This window comes from Vipera berus (genome assembly GCF_964194415.1).
Source record: "Vipera berus genome assembly, contig: HAP1_SCAFFOLD_202, whole genome shotgun sequence".
In the NCBI taxonomy this organism is placed as follows: domain Eukaryota; kingdom Metazoa; phylum Chordata; class Lepidosauria; order Squamata; family Viperidae; genus Vipera; species Vipera berus.
The window spans coordinates 19,970-39,330 of NW_027673530.1; the positions used below are offsets into that span (position 1 = coordinate 19,970).

At 44.7% G+C, this 19,361-nt stretch overlaps 1 protein-coding gene across 1 annotated transcript in view; it reads left to right on the forward strand.

The window, feature by feature from the left end:
- The window catches only part of LOC308679331 (copine-2), a gene marked incomplete at both ends in the record, with an annotated part of 41,808 nt that overhangs the window by 2,621 nt on the left and 19,826 nt on the right, over window positions 1-19,361 (forward strand). Inside the window, 4 exons of the mRNA XM_081346938.1 lie at window positions 3,132-3,215; window positions 8,582-8,671; window positions 10,222-10,314; window positions 17,268-17,354. Of these exons, the coding sequence (XP_081203064.1) occupies window positions 3,132-3,215; window positions 8,582-8,671; window positions 10,222-10,314; window positions 17,268-17,354 (354 nt within the window). The remainder of the gene's footprint in view (window positions 1-3,131; window positions 3,216-8,581; window positions 8,672-10,221; window positions 10,315-17,267; window positions 17,355-19,361) is intronic.

The following is a 19,361-nucleotide window of genomic DNA, read 5'->3' on the forward strand; positions in this document are numbered from 1 at the left end:
TAAGCTAAATGGAACTTTTTAGTCCCATATTTATTTATTTATTTATTTATTTATTCGTTTTATATACCGCCCTTCTCCCGGAGGACTCAGGGCGGTGTACAGAGCAAAGTAAGTAAGTATATTTGTTCTGAATATAATCTATCCATCTCCTCCAAACTGAAATATATCTTTCCTGTGAATGATCTTTCAAGTAAGCAGAAATCTTAGACATTTCTGCAAGATTCAAAACTTTAAACACCCATTCTTCTATAGTAGGCAAACTATTCTTCTTCCAATATTGTCCCACCAGTAACCGTGCTGCTGTTATCATATTCAACATCAAATTGGTTTCTTTAACATCACAATCTACAACAATGCCCAATAAAAACAATTGCGGAGAAAACTTTATCTTTCTCTTAAAAATCTTTTGAATGTTCCACCAAATTTTGTTTGTTTTCTCATACCGCACTGGGTGATTACAATTTGGGCATATCCAGGGGGTAACGGAACAATTTGTAATTGTGGGTTTGTAAGTCGAGGGTCCCTTTGGGACTGCCGCTGCTGAAAGGGTGCGTAAAATAAAAGGGTAGTGTTCTCGTGGGGGTAACGACGTTGCAGGTAATCCTTGACTATGGTCACAACTGAGTCCAGAATTTTGGTTGTAACTCATTGCAATCATAAGTTGAGGCACCCCGTGACAGGACCAGATTTTTCAACTGTTTTTTATGGTGGTTGTTAAGTGAATCCCGTGGTTTTTAAGGGAATCATGCGGTGATAAGACTGAATCAATGCTATGAATGGGTGGCATTCATTCATTCACTCAATGTGCCACCCATCTCATAAGGGATGATTCGGGCTGCTTACAAACAACAACAACAAACAACAACAACAACAACAATAATTGCACCCAGGGCGCCTATTACTATTGTTACTACCCTTGTTTGCCTTTGCAACAGTCTTTCTAGACCACAGGTCTGCAACCCGCAGCTCCGGAGCCACATGCGGCTCTTTCAGCCGTCTCCTGCGGCTCCCAGTCTTCTGCTATGTGCAGTCCACCAAAAAAAAAGTGGGACTAAAAAAGTTCAACCAATTCAAATGTGCAGGGTAGGTGCATATCCCGCCTTGGCTCCACTCAAATTCTGTTCTGCGCATGGGCGCATGTACGCACATGTGCACACATTTTTTGCGGCTCCCAGTTTATCCTTTTGTGAGGGAACCGGTTCCGAGTGGCTCTTTCACTGTTTCAGGTTGCTGACCCCTGTTCTAGACCTACAAATAGAAATAGCTTCTCACAGCTTCTGGAGGCAAGGAGTTCCCCTGGTTAATTGTTCTCACTGTCAGGAAATTTCTCCTTAGTTCCAGGTTGCTTCTCTCCTTGATTAGTTTCCATCCGTTGCTTCTTGTCCTGCCTTCAGGGGCTTTGGGGAAAAGGTTGACCGACCCTCTTCTTTGTGGCAGCTCCTGAGATATTGGAACACTGCTATCATGTCTCCCCTCATCCTTCTCTTCATTAAACTAGGTAAAGGTAAAGGTTCCCCCGCACATGCGTGCTAGTCGTTTCCGACTCTAGGGGCCGGTGCTCATCTCCGTTTCAAAGCCGAAGAGCCAGCGCTTCTCCGAGGACGTCTCCGTGGTCATGTGGCTGGCATGACTAGATGCCAAAGGCGCACGGAGCGCTGTTACCTTCCCACCGGAGTGGTCCCTATTTTTCTACTTGCATTTTTTACGTGCTTTCGAACTGCTAGGTGGGCAGAAGCTGGGACGAGTAACAGGCACTCACTCTGCTACGCGGCACTCGGGATTCGACCCGCCAAACTGCCGACCTTCTGATCGACAAGCTCAGCGTCCTAACCCACTGAGCCACCACGTCCCACCACGTCATTAAACTAGACAAACCCAATTCCAGCAACCGTTCCTTGTATGTTTTAGCCTCCAGTCCTCTGATCCTCTTTGTTGCTCTTCTTTGGACTCTTCCTGGAGTCTCAACATCTTTTTTACATCGTGGTGACCAAAACTGGATGCAGTATTCCAGGTGTGGCCTTACCAAGGCATTGTAAAGTATTAAAACCAGTACATACTAAAATAGTAAAACAGTGGATAACAATTATAATAAAGTTTTGCGAGAAATTGGCAAAAAACATTGCCAGTTGCAGTCATGCGACCCCAGGAGTCAGAAGTGGACGGTTTGTGCTTTACTGACTGTTAACGGTTGTTAAATGACCAGTCCTAAGTCAAGGACTTCTTATACTCAAGAGTGGGCAAAGAGGTACAGGTAGTCCTCGATGTACAACAGTTCATGTGATCCCCTTTTGTGACCTTCTGGCAAGCAAGGTCAATGGGTAAAGCAGTAACAACCGTGTTACTAACTTAACAACTGCAATGATTCCCTTAACAATGGTGACAAGAAAGGTCGTAAAATGGGGCAAAATTCACTTAACAAATGTCTCACTTAAGAACAGAAATGTGGGGCTCAATTGTGGTCGTAAGTAGAGGACGACCTGTATTGGCTCAAACAGTTGAACAAATATTGTCGTGCAGTTTGCAAAAGGGAAGCAAAAGAGAGATGCTTTGCAGCAGCAACGGAGAGCAAATGGCCATCTTTTATACTTTCCTTCCCGTTTCCTGGACTGTTTCATTCTGAGTGTCTCTGTGTGTGTGTGTGTGTGTGTGTGTGTGTGTGAGAGAGAGAGAGAGAGAGAGAGAGAGAGAGAGAGAGAGAGAGAGAGAGAGAGAGAAAGAGTAAGAGTATGTGTGTATGTGTGTTCCTTTCTGAAGTTAGGAGGATATTCACACCTCACCCACACTCCGTCTCATTTCTTCCTTGGACATGGAGGGTAATTCTTGACTGCCACTCAAGCTGTTCCCTCATTAACAACCTTGAGAATTTCTATTTGATCGTAAATTGATTTTCTTCTGTGAATAGGCAGGCGGGATTGTTCTTCATAGAAAGAATATTAATTCCACGGGGGGAAAGACAAACTTGCATTTAGCCATCACTATGTATGGAGCTGGAAGGGGGGGCACACAGGGAGGGGTCAGTTTTATGTGACAGGATACGGCGTCTAAGGACAAGGCCTGTTTGCTGTTGCTTCGGCTTCAAAAGACAAAAATAATTTCACAATCTCTTAGATGCTTTCTCCTCCCTCTTGCAGGATTTGTTTGGAAAATCAGATCCATTTCTGGAGTTTTATAAACAAGGGGATGATGGGAAATGGATGCTGGTCCACAGGACAGAGGTAAGTCATTTGTAGTGGGTGGGGCCATTATTCCGTAAGATGGTCACTTTGTATAATTTCAGGGGTTTTTTTTCCCAGCAAAATACTACAGGTAGTCCTCAACGTATGATCACAACTGAGCCCAACATTCCTGTTGCCAAGCAAGACAGTTGTTAAGTGAGCTTTGCCCCAGGTTAAGACCTGTCTTGCAACCGTTGTTAAGTGAAGCATTGCAGGTGTCCTATTAGTAACATGGTTGTTAAGTGAATCTGGCTTCCCCATTGATTTTCCTTCTCAGAAGGGATCACGTGACCCCGGGATGCTGCAACCATCATAAATACATGCCAGTTGTCAAGCATCCAAATTTTGGTCACGTGACCCCAGGGATTCTGGAGCAGCTGTAAATGTGAAAAATGGCCATACGTCACAGGTTTGTAACTTCAAACAATCACTAAACGAACTGTTGTAAGTCGAGGACTAATTGTAAAGGGTAAGCCCACTGTGGGAATCTCACAATGAGACCGTAGATGCCTTCAAAATATTCCAGTTGTTATCAGCTGCTGCCATTACGTTTTCTAGATATTCGGGGACACTCAACAGAGTCCAATACATTTGTGAAAAACATCAACTTCTGGGCCTTGAAATTCTCTTAAAGTGGCTGAAATAAATTATGATATAATGATTACTTGCGAAATACACACATCATGTAAAAAGGCCATAATGGGGTGCACATAGTGTGTGTGTGTGTGTGTGTGTGTGTGTGTGTGAAAGTGAGAGAGAGAGATTTAACAAGTTATTATCCTCTTTGCTCAAATCTTGTCTCCTAGAAGCCTAACGGCTGCCAATCTGTGATTCACTATTACAGTGCAAAAAACCAACAACAACAACTCGGCAGCACAAAACTAACAATAGTTTTAAAAAGCGCAAAGAAAACGCTCACCTGTCCCCATCCCTCAAATTTAGGATATAGTTGGCTCCATCCAGAGGAACATAAGCATAGAAGAATCAATTTGGCAGGAACCTTAGAGGTCATCTAGTCCAGCCCCCTGCTCAGGCAGGAAACCCTACACCATTTCAGACAAATGGCTGTCCAGTCTCTTCTTAAAAATCTCCAGTGATGGAGCGCCCACGATTTCCGGAGGCCAGCTGTTCCACTGGTTAATTGTTCTAACTGTCAGGAAATTTCTCCTTAGTTCTAAGTTGGATCTCTCCTTGATTAGTTTCCATCCGTTGCTTCTTGTCCTGCCTTCAGGTGCTTTGGGGAATAGGTTGACCCCCCCCTCTTCTCTGTGACAGCCTCCCCCAAATATTGGAAGACTGTTATTATGTCCCCCTAATCTTTATCTTCATTAGACAAGACATACCCAGTTCCTGCAGCCGTTACAGCAAGCAAAACTGTGAGTGGTGTTTGTTCTCACTGACAGGAAATTTCTCCTTAGTTCTGGGGTGGATCCCCCTTTAACGATCTTTGACATTCTCAGCCCCTTGGCATCTTTGTACATTGGGGCTATTGTGGGTCTTTTTTTATTGAAAAGTTTTACAAAATTTTAATAATAACCCCCCCTCCCCATCAACCCTCCCCCCTTCCCTCCCCCCCCCCCCGGACTTCCAAAAGCAGAATACAGGGTATTACATATAGCAATCTGATGCAAACATATGCTAAATTGGAATGTCCTAGCGAAGATCAATAGGGACGCGGTGGCTCAGTGGGTTAGGACACTGAGCTTGTCGATCAGAAAGTCGGCAGTTTGGCGGGTCGAATCCCGAGTGCCGCGTAGCAGAGTGAGCGCCTGTTACTCGTCCCAGCTTCTGCCCACCTAGCAGTTCGAAAGCACGTAAAAATGCAAGTAGAAAAATAGGGACCACTCCGGTGGGAAGGTAACAGCGTTCCGTGCGCCTTTGGCGTCTAGTCATGCCGGCCACATGACCACGGAGTCGTCCTCGGACAAGCGCTGGCTCTTCGGCTTTGAAACGGAGATGAGCACCGGCCCCTAGAGTCGGAAACGACTAGCACGCATATGCGGGGGAACATTTACCTTTACCTTTACTAGGGAAGATCAGCAGGAAAGGAACGCTATTTTCTTGCAATTGTTGCAACGAATCCACAAGGCACCGGATTGCATCATTTGGAAAGATGTTTGGCCTCAGTCCACAGGGTGCCTCACGCAAGGAGGAAGTTTGTTTCCATTGTTCCAGAAAGCCTACTGAAGCAGCAATCTTGCAAGGAGCGGTGTCCTCACCCCAGCAGATAAACCATCCGGGGACATCCCGCTAAAGTTAGCCACCATTCGGAAGTCAGGACTTGTGTCCAAAGAGACCAAGCTGGGAGAACAAAAGGGACCTCTGTTCTAAAATAGCACACCTACGATCCCCAGGGCCTTCTGTTCCCCAACCTCTGCTGCGCACGTAGCACGGTTTTAAGTTGTTTTTACCACGCCTCTTTTTAACAAGCCCCATAAGGAAACCATACACATGCCTGTACATCCATCGTGGTTCATAAGATTTTTTTAAAAAAAACCCAACCCACAAAGCAAGACTCAGAATTGAGAGAGAATTTTTATAAGAATCGACCAATACATTTCAAAAGACATTGCATGACATTGAGTGAAGTTGTTTAGCGCAAAGAACAGCGGGCTTTAAAGCAGGGGTGTCCAACCTCGGCAACTTTAAGACCTGTGGACTTCAACTCCCAGAATTCCCCAGCAAGCATGGGGGCGAAAGCTTAACAGAATGAGATCCAAATTTGAAATAAGAAGGAATTTCCTGACTTATGGAAGCTCCTAAGCCAGCTGGCTCAGGAATTCTGGGAGTTGAAGTCCATGAGTCATAAGAGAGCCAAGGTTGCCTACCCCTGTCCTAAGCAGTGAGAGAACCTGTCTCCTGACCTCACCGAAGGTCTTCAAGAAAAGATCAGGCAGCCAATTATTCAGGATCATGACGATTCCTGCACTCAGCAGGGAATTGAACTAGCAGACCTGAAAAATCCCTTCCAAGCCTAGGATTCTATGAGCTTTAGAGAACTTGAACATTTTACAAGTCTCGAGTTGGACAACTTTAAGACTTTTGTACTTCAACTCCCAGAATTTATTTTTATTTATTTTATTTTAATTCCATTTATATCCCGCCCTTCTCCGAAGACTCAGGGCGGCTTACAAGCTTAGCAGTAGCCTTCATTCTATATATATGCCTGCTTATTAGGGCTTTCACACACACCCCAGCGGCATTATTACAAAGTCAGCTTAATTGCCCCCAACAATCTGGGTCCTCATTTTACCTACCTGGGAAGGATAGAAGGCTGAGTCAACCTTGAGCCTGGTGGGATGCGAACCTGCACTAATTGCAGGCAGCTGGTGTTACTTAAGGAGCCATTAGCCCACTGCTCCACCAAGGCTCAATAAGAATTCCCCAGCCAGTCCAATAGTCTGAAAGTTGCATACTCCTGGAGTAGTATTTCCTAACAGACATTATCCAATGAATTTGGATATTTTTGTTTTTTTTAAAAAAACAACAACAGGTAATTCTAAATATAATTGCCAAGAGAGAGTTTATAGGGCCTCTTGTGTCTGTTGCAACTCCTTAGGGATGTTGTGTGTCTTTTATGTTGGACTGTATTGAACAGTGTTGAAGGGATTTAACACTGGGCACACGGTCCGGAGAAAGAGGTTCGTTGTTGGTTTTTTTTTTGCTGTGATTTGAGGCAAAGTGTTTAGCTATTCCCTAAAGTTTCCTGAGCAGCCTGAAATAACCTGCGTCTCTCCTTTGATTCCTACATTTTTGTGCAAAAGATATTTGTTTGAGGAAATTCTTTCCCCCACCCCTACCTTACAGAATTTAGAAAATATTGGATGGAATCCATTACGAATGGTTAAAAAAAAAGGGCCAGCAACGGTTTAAGCTTCACCCCAAAGGTATAGTTTGCAAATCGGGGAAGGAACAGTGCCAGCTCTGGGCAGACACTACCCCGAGGACTTTGTCTGGCAGAGCTGTGTGTTGAGTTTGATGGGTGGCAGAGATCTGAGCGAAGAGACATTGTGCAAAATTTTATCTATGCTGCTTTAGGTAATGGCTGCTGATAAAGATTCAGGAAGCGGTGATGTGTACAGATAGCTGCAAGCTTTTTATCTGCTCTTTAGAATAGACTAGGTTGCCAGAATTATGAATGCTAAGGCTGCTTTATTATAAGGTGACAGTAACAGAATTGGAGATAGGACGAACATAGGTCTCAAATGGAATAGGGCTTCCTGCCTGAGCAGGGGGTTGGACTAGAACAGAGTTCCCCAATGTTTCTGACTTTGTGTGTGTGGGGGGGAGAGGATGGTTTTGTGTGAGTGACCAGCAAATGTGCACACGTGTGCAGCTCCATTTGCGTGAGCGGTGTGCATGCACGCCTGATGCTCACTTAAGTGGAGCGTGCATGTGCTCGGCCGCTGCTCGCGCAAGTGAGGATGCTCGTGCACTCCCAAGCCGTTTCTGCGGCCCAGTTGCAAACCCCTCACAGCCCAATAGGAGGCCGCAGCCCACAGAGTTAGGGACCCCTGGATTAGAAGACCTCTAAGGTCCCTACCAACTCTTGTTATTCGGTTATTCTGAATTTTGCAAAATGGAATGCGTTTTCCCCTTTCTCACTTTCTCAAATTACATTTCTACCCTGACTCGGAGCTCTTCCTCCTGTTCCTCAGAGTTATTCCAACTGCCCATTCATTTCCCTTCATTGTCAGTAAAAGGGCAGAGGAAGATGGTTAGGGAGACATGAGGATATATTGCTTCTGAAGAAAGGAATTCCAGTTGCTGGAATTCTTGTAACTTTTCTTCTCAGCCCATCTGGCTAAAGAGAACCCTGTCCGTGTTTTCTTGGGGAGCAGCCTTGTCTGCAGAGGATGAGGTCGAACGAGGAACGTTGCAGAACGGTGCTTCTTACACCCTACTTCTGTAGAATCTCACAGCGGAGTGCATAAAAAATATGTCTACTCCCTCCCCTGGTCCAGACATTGTTATAGTATTGACATTAATAGAATATCCAGAGCCAGTTTTGCCAGCGGTTAAGGTACCAGGCTAAAAAGCAGGAGGAGACCGTGAGTTCAAGTCCCACCTTAGCCAGGAAAGCCGACCGAGTGACTTTGGGCCAATCACCAGGAGACTCTCGTGTTCAAGTCCTGCCTTAACTATGGAAGCCAGTTGGGTGACTTCGGGCCTGTCCTTCTCTCTCAGCCCAACCCACCTCACTAGGTTGTTGTTATGGAGAAAATAGGAGGAGGAAGATGTGTTGGGAGATAATGTTCACCACCTTGAGTTGTTTGTAAAAATATTAAAGGTGGGAAATTAAATAAACTAACAAACAAACAAACTGGAGTTTTTATTATCTTGCTGGCTTTTTCTTCAAATTGCAGGTAATCAAATACACGCTGGATCCTGTATGGAAGCCGTTCACGGTGCCTTTGATATCTCTGTGCGACGGGGACACAGAAAAGCAGATCAAGGTACCGTCCCCTTCGTCATCTTCCATTTCAGACCTCCACTGTGGTTGAGAGATAACATTTTTATTAGAATATCCGACCCCAACCTGGAATGCTCCTTTCTGTTGAATTTTAACTTCCCCAGGCTTCGTGGTCTCCATCCATGCTGGCTGGGGAATTCTGGGAGTTGAAATCCACAGCTCTTAAAGTTGCCATGGTTGGACACCCTTGTTCTAGACCAGGGGTAGGCAACCTTGGCTCTTTTATGACTTGTGGACTTCAACTTTTATGACTTGTGGTCCTCAATGGAACCGCATCTACATGAGAGGAAGTGTGTAGTGGGGTGCCCCAGGGCTCTGTTCTGGGCCCAGTGCTCTTCAACATCTTCATCAACGATTTGGATGAGGGGATAGATGGGGAACTCATCAAATTTGCAGACGACACCAAGCTGGCAGGAATAGCCAATACTCCAGAAGATAGGCTTAAAATACAAGAGGATCTGGACAGACTCGAACACTGGGCACTATATAACAAAATGAAATTCAGTTGTGAAAAAAGTAAGGTTCTACATTTAGGCAGGAAAAATCAAATGCACAGGTATAGTATAGGTGGTACCTTGCTTGATAGTAGTAACTGAGAGAGATCTCGGAGTCCTAGTAGACAATCACTTCAATATGAGCCAGCAGTGTGCTGCAGCTGCCAAAAAAGCCAACACAGTGCTAGGCTGCATTAACAGAGGGATAGAATCAAGATCACGTGAAGTACTAATACCACTTTACAATGCCTTGGTAAGGCCACACCTGGAATACTGCATACAGTTTTGGTCACCACAATGTAAAAAGATGTTGAGACTCTAGAAAGGGTACAGAGAAGGGCAACAAAGATGATTGGGGGACTGGAGGCTAAAACATATAGGGAACGGTTGCTGGAATTGGGTATGTGTAGTATAACGAAGAGAAGGGTGAGGGGTGACATGATAGCAGTGTTCCAATATCTCAGGGGCTGCCCCAAAGAAGAGGGAATCAAGCTATTCTCCAAAGCACCTGAGGGCAGGACAAGAAGCAATGGATGGAAAGTAATCAAGGAGAAAAGCAACCTAGAACTAAGGAGAAACTTCCTGACAGTTAGAACAACTAACCAGTGGAACAACCTGCCTCCAGAAGTGGTGAAGTGGAGTGGTGAATTCCTGACTCAGCATGGCTGGTTCAGGAACTCTGGGTATTGAAGACCACAAGTCATAAAAGAGCCAAGTTTGCCTACCCCTGTTCTAGACAATGGGAGAGCTTCTTAATGTCTAAATCGAGACTGTCAATGGATCATAATAGAACAAAAAATGATACATAGAATGTATTGGTCTCCATCGTGTTGGTATAGAAAAGATTAATTCACGAGACATTGATTGAAATTCACCCACCGACTGTTAATCGGATACTTGGTAATAGTTGTCCTACCTGTGGGAGAAATGAGCATCTTCGTGAATTTCTTCTCTTTCATAAGTTGGATGAATTTTTTTAATTCAGATGGGTCGGTAAAGTGGATGGGAATCCTGACTGTTCCTCTGCTTCTTCTGCCAGATTGTGTGTTATGACTACGACAACGATGGAGGGCACGATTTCATTGGGGAGTTCCAGACCTCTGTTGACACGATGTGCAAAGATGGCTCTGTGGTAAGCCTTGAAGGAAGGGCACATCTGGGGCTGGGAAGATGCCCATTGCCATTCACCACCACAGTTTGAAAAAGTTTGAATTTCTTCTTTTACCTCATGGTTGCCATTTAATTCTCCTCCTTTAATACTGTTGATTAGCACATAGGCCATGTCAAAGTACAGAATAAAACATAAAACATTACACAGTAAAACCATACGTAAAAGTGAAATACAAGAGGCAGATTAAATGAAAAGAATAAAATAATAGCAATGGCACTTAGACTTATATACTGCTTCACAGGGCTTCTCTAAGCGCTTTGCAGAGTCCCCATCAATCTGGGTCCTCATTTTATGGACCTCAGAAGGGTGGAAGGCCGAGTCAACCTTGAGCCAGTCAGAATCGAACTGCCGGCAGGCGGCAGTCAGCAGAATTAACCTGCAATACTGTATTCTAACCACTGCGCCACCACGACTCGGTATTATATTCCTTATATAATATAGTCCTCGGCTTACAACAATTCATTTAGTGGCTGTTTGAAGTTACAACCCCACTGGAAAAAATGACTTATGACTATTTGGCTTACTTACAACCATTGCAGCATCCCCATGGTCACCTGGTGAAAATTCAGTCGCTTAGCAACTGACTCATGTTTACGACGGTTGCAGTGTCCCAGGGTCACGCGATCACCTTTTGCAACCTCCTGACAGGTAACGTCAATGGGGAAGCCGGATCCACTTAACAGCCGTGTTACTGACTGGGCAACTTCAGTGATTCACTTAACGACTGTGGCAAGGAAGGTTGTAAAATGGGGCAAAACTCACTTAACAACTGTCTTGCCCAGCAGTGGAAATTTTGGGCTCAATTGCGGTCGTAAGTCAAGGACTACCTGCGTGTAGATTTCAACTGAACTATTGTAACCAAATAAAGGGCCACGTTATGTGTGATTCTTGAGCTCTGACTGCACATGAAATATGTTGTTTTAATGTGCAATATGTTCATTTAATGTGCAACCCAAGATAACCAGGTTCAGTTTACTTGGAGGAACTAAACTGAAAAGTCTCTTACGAGTCGCTATCTTGATGCCTGTTTAAGAAAAAATAGTGTCGCCCGGTTTTTCCCCCTGATCTAATTTTCCCAAGTAAATCAATCTTTTTCAACTTCATTTCTCCTTCAGTGCGGTTTTGTTTTGCGCTGGTTTGCTCATCACCAAGTGTTTGTGATGACCCTCATTAGCAAACATCTCATCTTCTGCTAAGACCGGGCTGGTTTTTGCCCAATTGAATCGCTGTCCTGATCTTCCGCGATTTATGATGAAAGTTTGTCTTGCTGACTTGCTCCCACAATCGTTTGGCGTTGGCTTTAGGAGTTCTGATTGCAGCCCGATTGTTATTCTGCTTCTCCCAATTATTTGTGGCCGGAGTCCTAATTAAGTAGAGTAGAAATGACGGGGGGATAACTTCATAAGCCAGGGATGACCAGCACGAACAGAACTGTAAACTCTTTGTATTTTTTAAGATACAAAAGTGCAGTTAGAGATGCGGTTAGCAGTGATCCGAAATTGAATATTTTAAATTGATCTCTACCTCTCACGGCTGCCTCAAAGCTGCTTTTATCAAAAGGCAACTGGACTGTTTTTTTTGCTTGAGGAGGAAGAAGAAAACGCTTTGCTTTTCGTCCAAGAAGTTTCAGTTTTGATGCTGGGGGAATGGAAGGATAGATGCTGACAGTTGAGACTGGATGGTGGAGGGATGGAAGGATAGGTTCTGATAGGGTGGGGAGAGGGGAGAAATGGAAGGAAGCTGAAGCCACCAGTTGGAAGGTACCTTGGAGGTCATCTAGTCCAACCCCCTGCTCAGGCAGGAAAACCTATACCATTTCAGACAAGTGGCTGTCCAGTCTCTTCTTAAAAACTTCCAGTGTTGGAGCATTCACCACTTCTGGAGGCAGGTTGTTCCACTGGTTAATTGTTCTAACTGTCAGGAAGTTTCTCCTTAGTTCTAGGTTGCCTCTCTCCTTTTCTGGGTTTGCAATTCAACATGCTTTGTGTGCAAAACACTACAGCCTCACAAAAGTTAACCCATGTTAAAAACAAGCCAAGCTTTGGAGACTCATGAGCTCTCTGAGGTCCTGATTATGTTTAGTTGGGCCAAAGCTTAGACCAGGGATGGCGAACCTTTTAGAGACCGAGTGCCCAAACTGCAACCCAAAACCCACTTATGTATCGTTGGGTACCGGGTGGGTGTGGCCCATTGGGTGGATGTGGCCAGTTGGGCAGGCATGGCCCATTGGGTGGGCCTGGCTGCAATGGTAACACGAGACTGGGTAGGACTAAAAAGTTCAATCCATCAATTCCAATTTTGTGAGATTATATATTTTTTTCCCATGAGAAGCTGAAATTGATTGATTGATTGAACCTTTTTTTTTTTGCACACGGCGATGGAGGCCTAAAGCGAAAAGGTTTTATAAAACCCAGCTGAAGGCCTAGGACTGGAGCGATGGCTCATGTGCCCACAGAGAGGGCTCCACGTGCCACCTGTGGTACCCGTGCCATAGGTTCACCACCATGGGCTTAGACTCTCCCTTTGTTGTGAATGTTCTTGGTTCTTTGAGGATCTTGACTAAAGCAGGCAATGTGAGTTTTCATAAGCTAGTATTTTAGAATATTGGAGAACTCTTGGGGAGGCATGGTGAAGGTGGTGGACAAGGACTTGGGAGGTCCAGTGTTTTAGGCTGCTCTCAAGCCATGGAAAGTTCTGGGAGTTTTGAATCAGACCTTCCATCTCAGCTCAAGAGTCAGGGTGGGGTAGTGGTTCAAGTACAGGGCTACGAGAAGTCTAGTCTCCTGTGTCCCAAATGTGATTTTTCAGGAGGCAACTGGACTTCCTTGTTCTTGTTTAAAGACGTTTCCGTTTCTCATCCAAGAAGCTTCTTCAGCTCTGACTGGATGGTGGGGTACGGAAGGATTTATACTCCTTGCAGACAGCTGGTCATTTGGCTTCTTTTAGAGAGTCGTTGAGGCCACCTGGAAGCTTGTCTGTTTCATCAGGGTCACCTGAGTAGTGCAAATGGGCATGGAGCCTTCTTGGACCTGTTGAAAGGTCTGTGCTGTAGATTGGAGATGGGTGTCTGCAAAGAAGAAAAAGAAAGTCCAGTTGCCTCATGAAAAAGCACTTTTGGGACAACCATGACCTGGATGACTGAGAATCTCCGCAGACATCTAGTCTCCTATCAACTAAGGCAGGGGTAGGCAACCTCGGCTCTTCAACTCCCAGAAGCTATGCTGACTCAGGAATTCTGGGAGTTGAAGTCCACAAGTCATAAAAGAGTCGAGGTTGCCTACCTCTGAACTAAGGCTAGGGTAGGCAGCTCAGGAATTCTGGGAGTTGAAGTCCACAAGTCATAAAAGAGCCGAGGTTGCCTACCTCTGAACTAAGGCTAGGGTAGGCGGCTCAGGAATTCTGGGAGTTGAAGTCCACAAGTCATAAAAGGGCCACGGTTCCACCAATCCTGAACTAAGGAAGTCCTAACTGGAAGATTGGGAGGGTCATTTCCTTCTTAGCCCAGCTTACCTCACAGGGCTATTGCAAGGAAATATTGGTAGAAGTGCTATCTTTACCACCTTAAGAGAAGGAAGGTATACATTTTAACAACTAAATGAAATAAACAGATGGAAGATTGCATAAACTGGTAACTAGCCAGCTTCCAGCCTAAATTCATGCGTAAATTCTTGAATCGGAAGCTAATGGAAAATTCCACAATCTCATAATCTGGGTCACTTGAAAAACAGAATTCCTTAAGTGCTCAGAGGCTGGAACAAAAAATACGCATCTCTAAATTGTTAAGAAAGTTCGGCTCTTTTGCAGGGACTTCAAGCGTCAGCAGATCTTTTGTCGAAATGACCGTTTGCAGATATTACTCCAGAGCTCTTTGGAGGCTAGAAATGGCATTTTAATTTGGTCTTCCAGGCTGCAATTTGTTTACGCCTTCCTCAATCCTAGTTGGTGCTCCTGCGTAGGGAGCTTAAAAATAAAATGGATACATGCATTTGTTTACCTCGTGAGTAATCACATCCTTCCTCATTCCGACTCGAAGCCCCACTGCGCTCATCTGCTCTTTCTGCGTTGGTTTCTCTCTCAAACTGACAGCGTCTAAATGTAGTTGCTGGCTGTAAATAGCTCAGGCAGATGTTCAACCGCTCTCAAGGTTCTGGGAAACCTTAGGGATGCTACATGGCCTGGCACTATGCTCTGGACTGAAGCCAACACACCTTTCTTGCCAACAAGCCTGCCCCCAGCTACCTTGAAGGGTTGCACCCAGAGATATGTGGATAGAAAGCATAGCAGGGGAAAGAGAGCAATCGAGGCACAGAGAGGAGAGACCAGGGGTCAAGTGAGGTCTTGGATGTGGTGGATTGTAGCCTGGATTCCCAGGAGGGAGGGGCTGCATCCCAGAAGGCGAAGAGGTAGCGAAGGGTAGATACAGGTAGTCCTCGACTTACGAACACAATGGAGCCCCAAATTTATGTTGCTAAGCGAGACATTTGTTGAGTGAATTTTGCCCCATTTTATGACCTTTCTTGCCACCGCTGTTAAGTGAATCACTGCAGCTGTTAAGTTAGTAGCACGGTTGTTAAGCGGAGCTGGCTTCCCCCATTGACTTTGCTTGCCAGAAGGTTGCAAATGGGAACCACGTGAGCCCGGGACATTTCGACCGTCATAAATACGAGTCAGTTGCCAAGCGTTTGAATTTTAATCACGTGACCCTGGGGATGTCACAATGGTCGTAAGGATGAAATATGGCCATAAGTCCCTTTCTTCAGTGCTGTTATAACTTCAAACGCTCAACTAAAATGAACTGTTATAACTTGAGGACTACCTGTAGTTTCTGTGGGAGAAAGAGGGTGACGATAGCTGCTCCCCAATAGCTCCCCGAATATATGTTTTCTGGTCCAAGTGGTCTGCCTTGAGCTTGGCAAGATTCCTGTCTGTAGGTGAGGAACAATAAAGGAAACTGCTTAGAAAAAACTGTGTGTCTCATCGGTTTTAGGGACCTGACATGCCCACCTTTAAGTTCAGGTGTAAATGACCTGAAGTACCTGTCATGGCACTAAAATGCCATGTGAAATACTTAGCGAGATGCAGATGAGCTGAATTGTGTATGTCGTCGTTTTGCATGTGCAGCTGAAGCAAGCTACATCATGTCACTGTGACGTCTTCCCAGATTGCGACACAGACTGTGGTGGGGTGATGCCTTCTTTGGCCTTGTGGTTTTGCCTTCCTTCTTATTGTCTTCTGTTGTGACAAGGTTGTAATTGTTGGGGGAAAAAATCCCTCCCATATTTTCATAAGGCGAAACTCTGGGCTAAGACAAAAACAAAACTTTGCAGGATCAGACCCTGCTCTGAATTACAAATTACCCTAATAATAAATTTCCCATCTGTGAAAGTTCAGCCTCTGATAAAATACGTTCAACATTGTTTATTAATTCAGTTCTTATCTATGGGCAGTCAAACCTTGCTCAGCTCCATTCTTTACTCTTGCTTGACTCAGAAGCCATGCTGAATTATTTTTAAAAAAATTTTGGGGTGCAAGAATTGCAGGGATGTGGCTGGTGGCTGGGACATCGCTGGATGATAGGTGGAGCCAGGATTCAAGACCTTTTGCCTCTTATAGAGTTAGTCCTCACATAGCAACCAAATTGGGACCGGCAAATCTATCGCTAAGTACCCTGGTCACTAAGCAAAACGTTACAGGAGTGCGTGCTGGACTTATGAGCTCATGGCCACTTTCACCATTAAGCAAATCATCAACGTCATTAAGTGAAGATGCCACATGGGCACAATTGGCAACTTCCTGCTGGCTTCATCTTTGACTTTTGCTTGTCAGAAGACAGCTGCGAAGTGCAAAAATGATAGGCATGTGATGCTGAGATGGTCGTAAGAGGAAGGATAGGTCACAAAGCTGTTTTTTAAAGAGTGGTTGCAGTCAGTAAGGGAGGACTATCTATACCTGGGGTCTTCAAACCTGGCCCTTTATGACTTGTGGACTTTGACTCCCAGAATTCCTCAGTCGGCCATTTTGATGAAACCGCAGGCTTGGATCCCGACCAGGGGTCTTCAAACTTGGCCCTTTTATGACTTGTGGACTTCCAACTCCCAGAATTCCTCAGTCGGCCATTTTGATGAAACCGCAGGCTTGGATCCCGACCAGGGGTCTTCAAACCTGGCCCTTTTATGACTTGTGGACTTCAACTCCCAGAATTCCTTAGTCGGCAATTTTGATGAAACCGCAGGCTTGGATCCCGACCAGGGGTCTTCAAACCTGGCCCTTTTATGACTTGTGGACTTCAACTCCCAGAATTCCTCAGTCGGCCATTTTGATGAAACCGTGGGCTTGGATCCTGACCAAGGGTCTTCAAACCTGCCTGGCTGAGGAATTCTGGGAGTTGACATCCACAAGTCATAAAAGGGCCAAGTTTGAAGACCCCCTGATCTATACCTTCAGAGCCCAGGTTTCCCATATTTTCAATTCTTGATATTCCAGTTTCCTTCCAAAATGTTAGAAATGTTGCCCCATGCATACTGGGTTGTGGTGGGGGATAGTATTATATTGGTAACTGGGGATGACAGGCGTCCTCTCAGCCCACGTTTTGGATATCTGTAGTTTAAGCCAGTATTTTTCAACCTTGGCAACTTTTAAGACATGTGGACTTCAATTCCCAGAATTCTCCACTCAGTCACCTGGCTGGGGAATTCTGGGAGTTGACGTCCCTACATCTTAAAGCTGCCAAGGGTGAGAAATACTGGTTTAAACCATTTATCCCCCAACTTGGCTACCCCTAAAATGTTTTGGAATTGTAAATCTCAGCCTTCCCAGTAACTAGAGGACAAAGAAATATTTTCTGTAGCAATAAAAGAAAAGGAAACAAGATTACTGCATTTACCATGGTCTTCCTTTCTTTAAAAAAAACGCAGGTAGAGTTTGAATGCATCAATCCCAAAAAACAGAAGAAGAAGAGGAGCTACAAGAATTCAGGCATCATCATTGTCAAGTCCTGCAAAGTAAGTTCTTTATTGAGACTGCTGGGAGGGAATCCCAGGGGCTGATAACAGCTGCTTCTCGGGAGGAGAGACAATATGTAATTTGGAAAATGAAGGCTGTTTGCGGGCTGTTTGCCATAGGCTTCTACATATGGGGGGGAAAATAGAAATGTCACAGCTGAAAATCAGATGAGGAGAATTGAATTCTCTTCTTTCTTCCCACCTCTCTGAGCTCTGATGACTTTATCCAAAGACGGTTTGGCCTGCTCTTTCCCTCCAAATATGCTAGTATAAAAGACATTCTTGTATTCTCTGAATGGCGTATTTAAAATGGAGAATATTGGGAATGTTGTCCCCATCTCGGGTCCGAGGCCGATGAAGAACACCAGACGCGAGGTACAGGTTTTGTTCCCTTTTATTGAAGCGCTGCAAGAAAAGGGGTCCTGGCCAGAAATGCCTGGGAACCCTGAACAAAAGAACTAAGAAAGCTTTGTACAATTTCACTAAAGTGGAAGGCGGGATAAGGCGAGATATAAAAGAAATATATAAGAAGAGATTGGACAGCCATTTGTCTGAAATGGTCTAGGCCAGGGTTTCCTGCCTGAGCAGGGGGTTGGGCTAGATGACCTCCAAGGTCCCTTACAACTTTACCATTATTATTATTATTAAATATCATCTAATAAACATTTTAATAATGATCTAACAAGGATTCTATTGGTCTCTAGCCATCCCTATTCCTAAGCCTTCAGGAGTTATCTAATACACATTCTGTTTGCTCCAGGCCATATCTATTCCTAACTTCTGCAAGACGTTTAACTCTTTGTTATTTTATCAGCTTTCTAACCACCCGGAATTTTACAAGCTTTACAGGGGCGTATTGCCTGTGAATAAGCATTCTTTGTTCTTGCCAGACAGAGTCCACCATTGCAGGCTTTCCAGTCTCCTTTTAAGTGTATGCCATAGCCTTGCTTTGATTTAGCAGACAGCCCATCAGGAGAGTATTGGGCAGGTGGGGGAAAGCTGTGGAATTTGTAGTTTTGCCCTGCCGTATGGATGATTTCAAATACAGGTAGTCCTGGATTTGTGACTGTAATGAAGCCCAGACCGCACCTGAGTTTATATTCTTTTCTGAAAGCGATCCTTCACGAATATCAAAATAGTTAAACAAAGCCGAGGACTGCCTGTATTATAGTCTCAGAACTGAAATATTTTTTTAAAATGTCTGAGCGTAAGGGAAGGTAGAGGTGAGATACTGAGATATATCAGTAAAAGTGTACAAATGCCACAGTGTGTTGTAGCGGAGAAGTCCTTTTGCACCCTCAGTGGTATATTATCAAGGAGTACAAATGCATAAATATGCATAAACCTTTTCTCAGAAGATGGTGCCCAAAGCACTCTGTTACTTAACTCGGCGCTGCCGTCAATAAATTAACATCTCCTCTGCTTCTGAAATATAAAACCTCTTGAGTTATTCACTCTTTTAGACTCTGAAGATCTTTGCTTTTCAGTTTGATGGATTATAACTGCTAAACCGCTTTCAGATTTGCATTAAAATCATAATTACTGACATAATGCCGAGATTGCCGGAGTGGCATCTAATCATCAGAAGGGCAAGGGTTTCAACTCTGGGACAAATGCAATAAATTTCTAAAATGCCAACTCTGACAAGCCAGGATGAAGACAAACACAAGGCCTGATTAACCTGCCATTGCACCAAATTGGATGAGTCAGATGGGGCTTCGGCAGGCGGTCTGCAAGTAGGGTGAGGTCTGCTCCCCCACCCAGGGTCTCAGTCACCGTCAGCTCGGAGGCCAGCCCAGAGTTTTGCAAATGGGCCAAGGATCTAGTCCATCTCTTGACTCCTGCTTTGGAGAATACAGCTAGTCCTCGACTTAGCGACCACAACTCAGCCCCAAATTTCTGCTTCCAGGCAAGACTTATTGTGAATTTTGCCCTGTTTTATGACCTTTCTTGCCACAGTTGTTACATGAGTCACTGCAGTTGTTAAGTTAGAATAGAACAGATTTT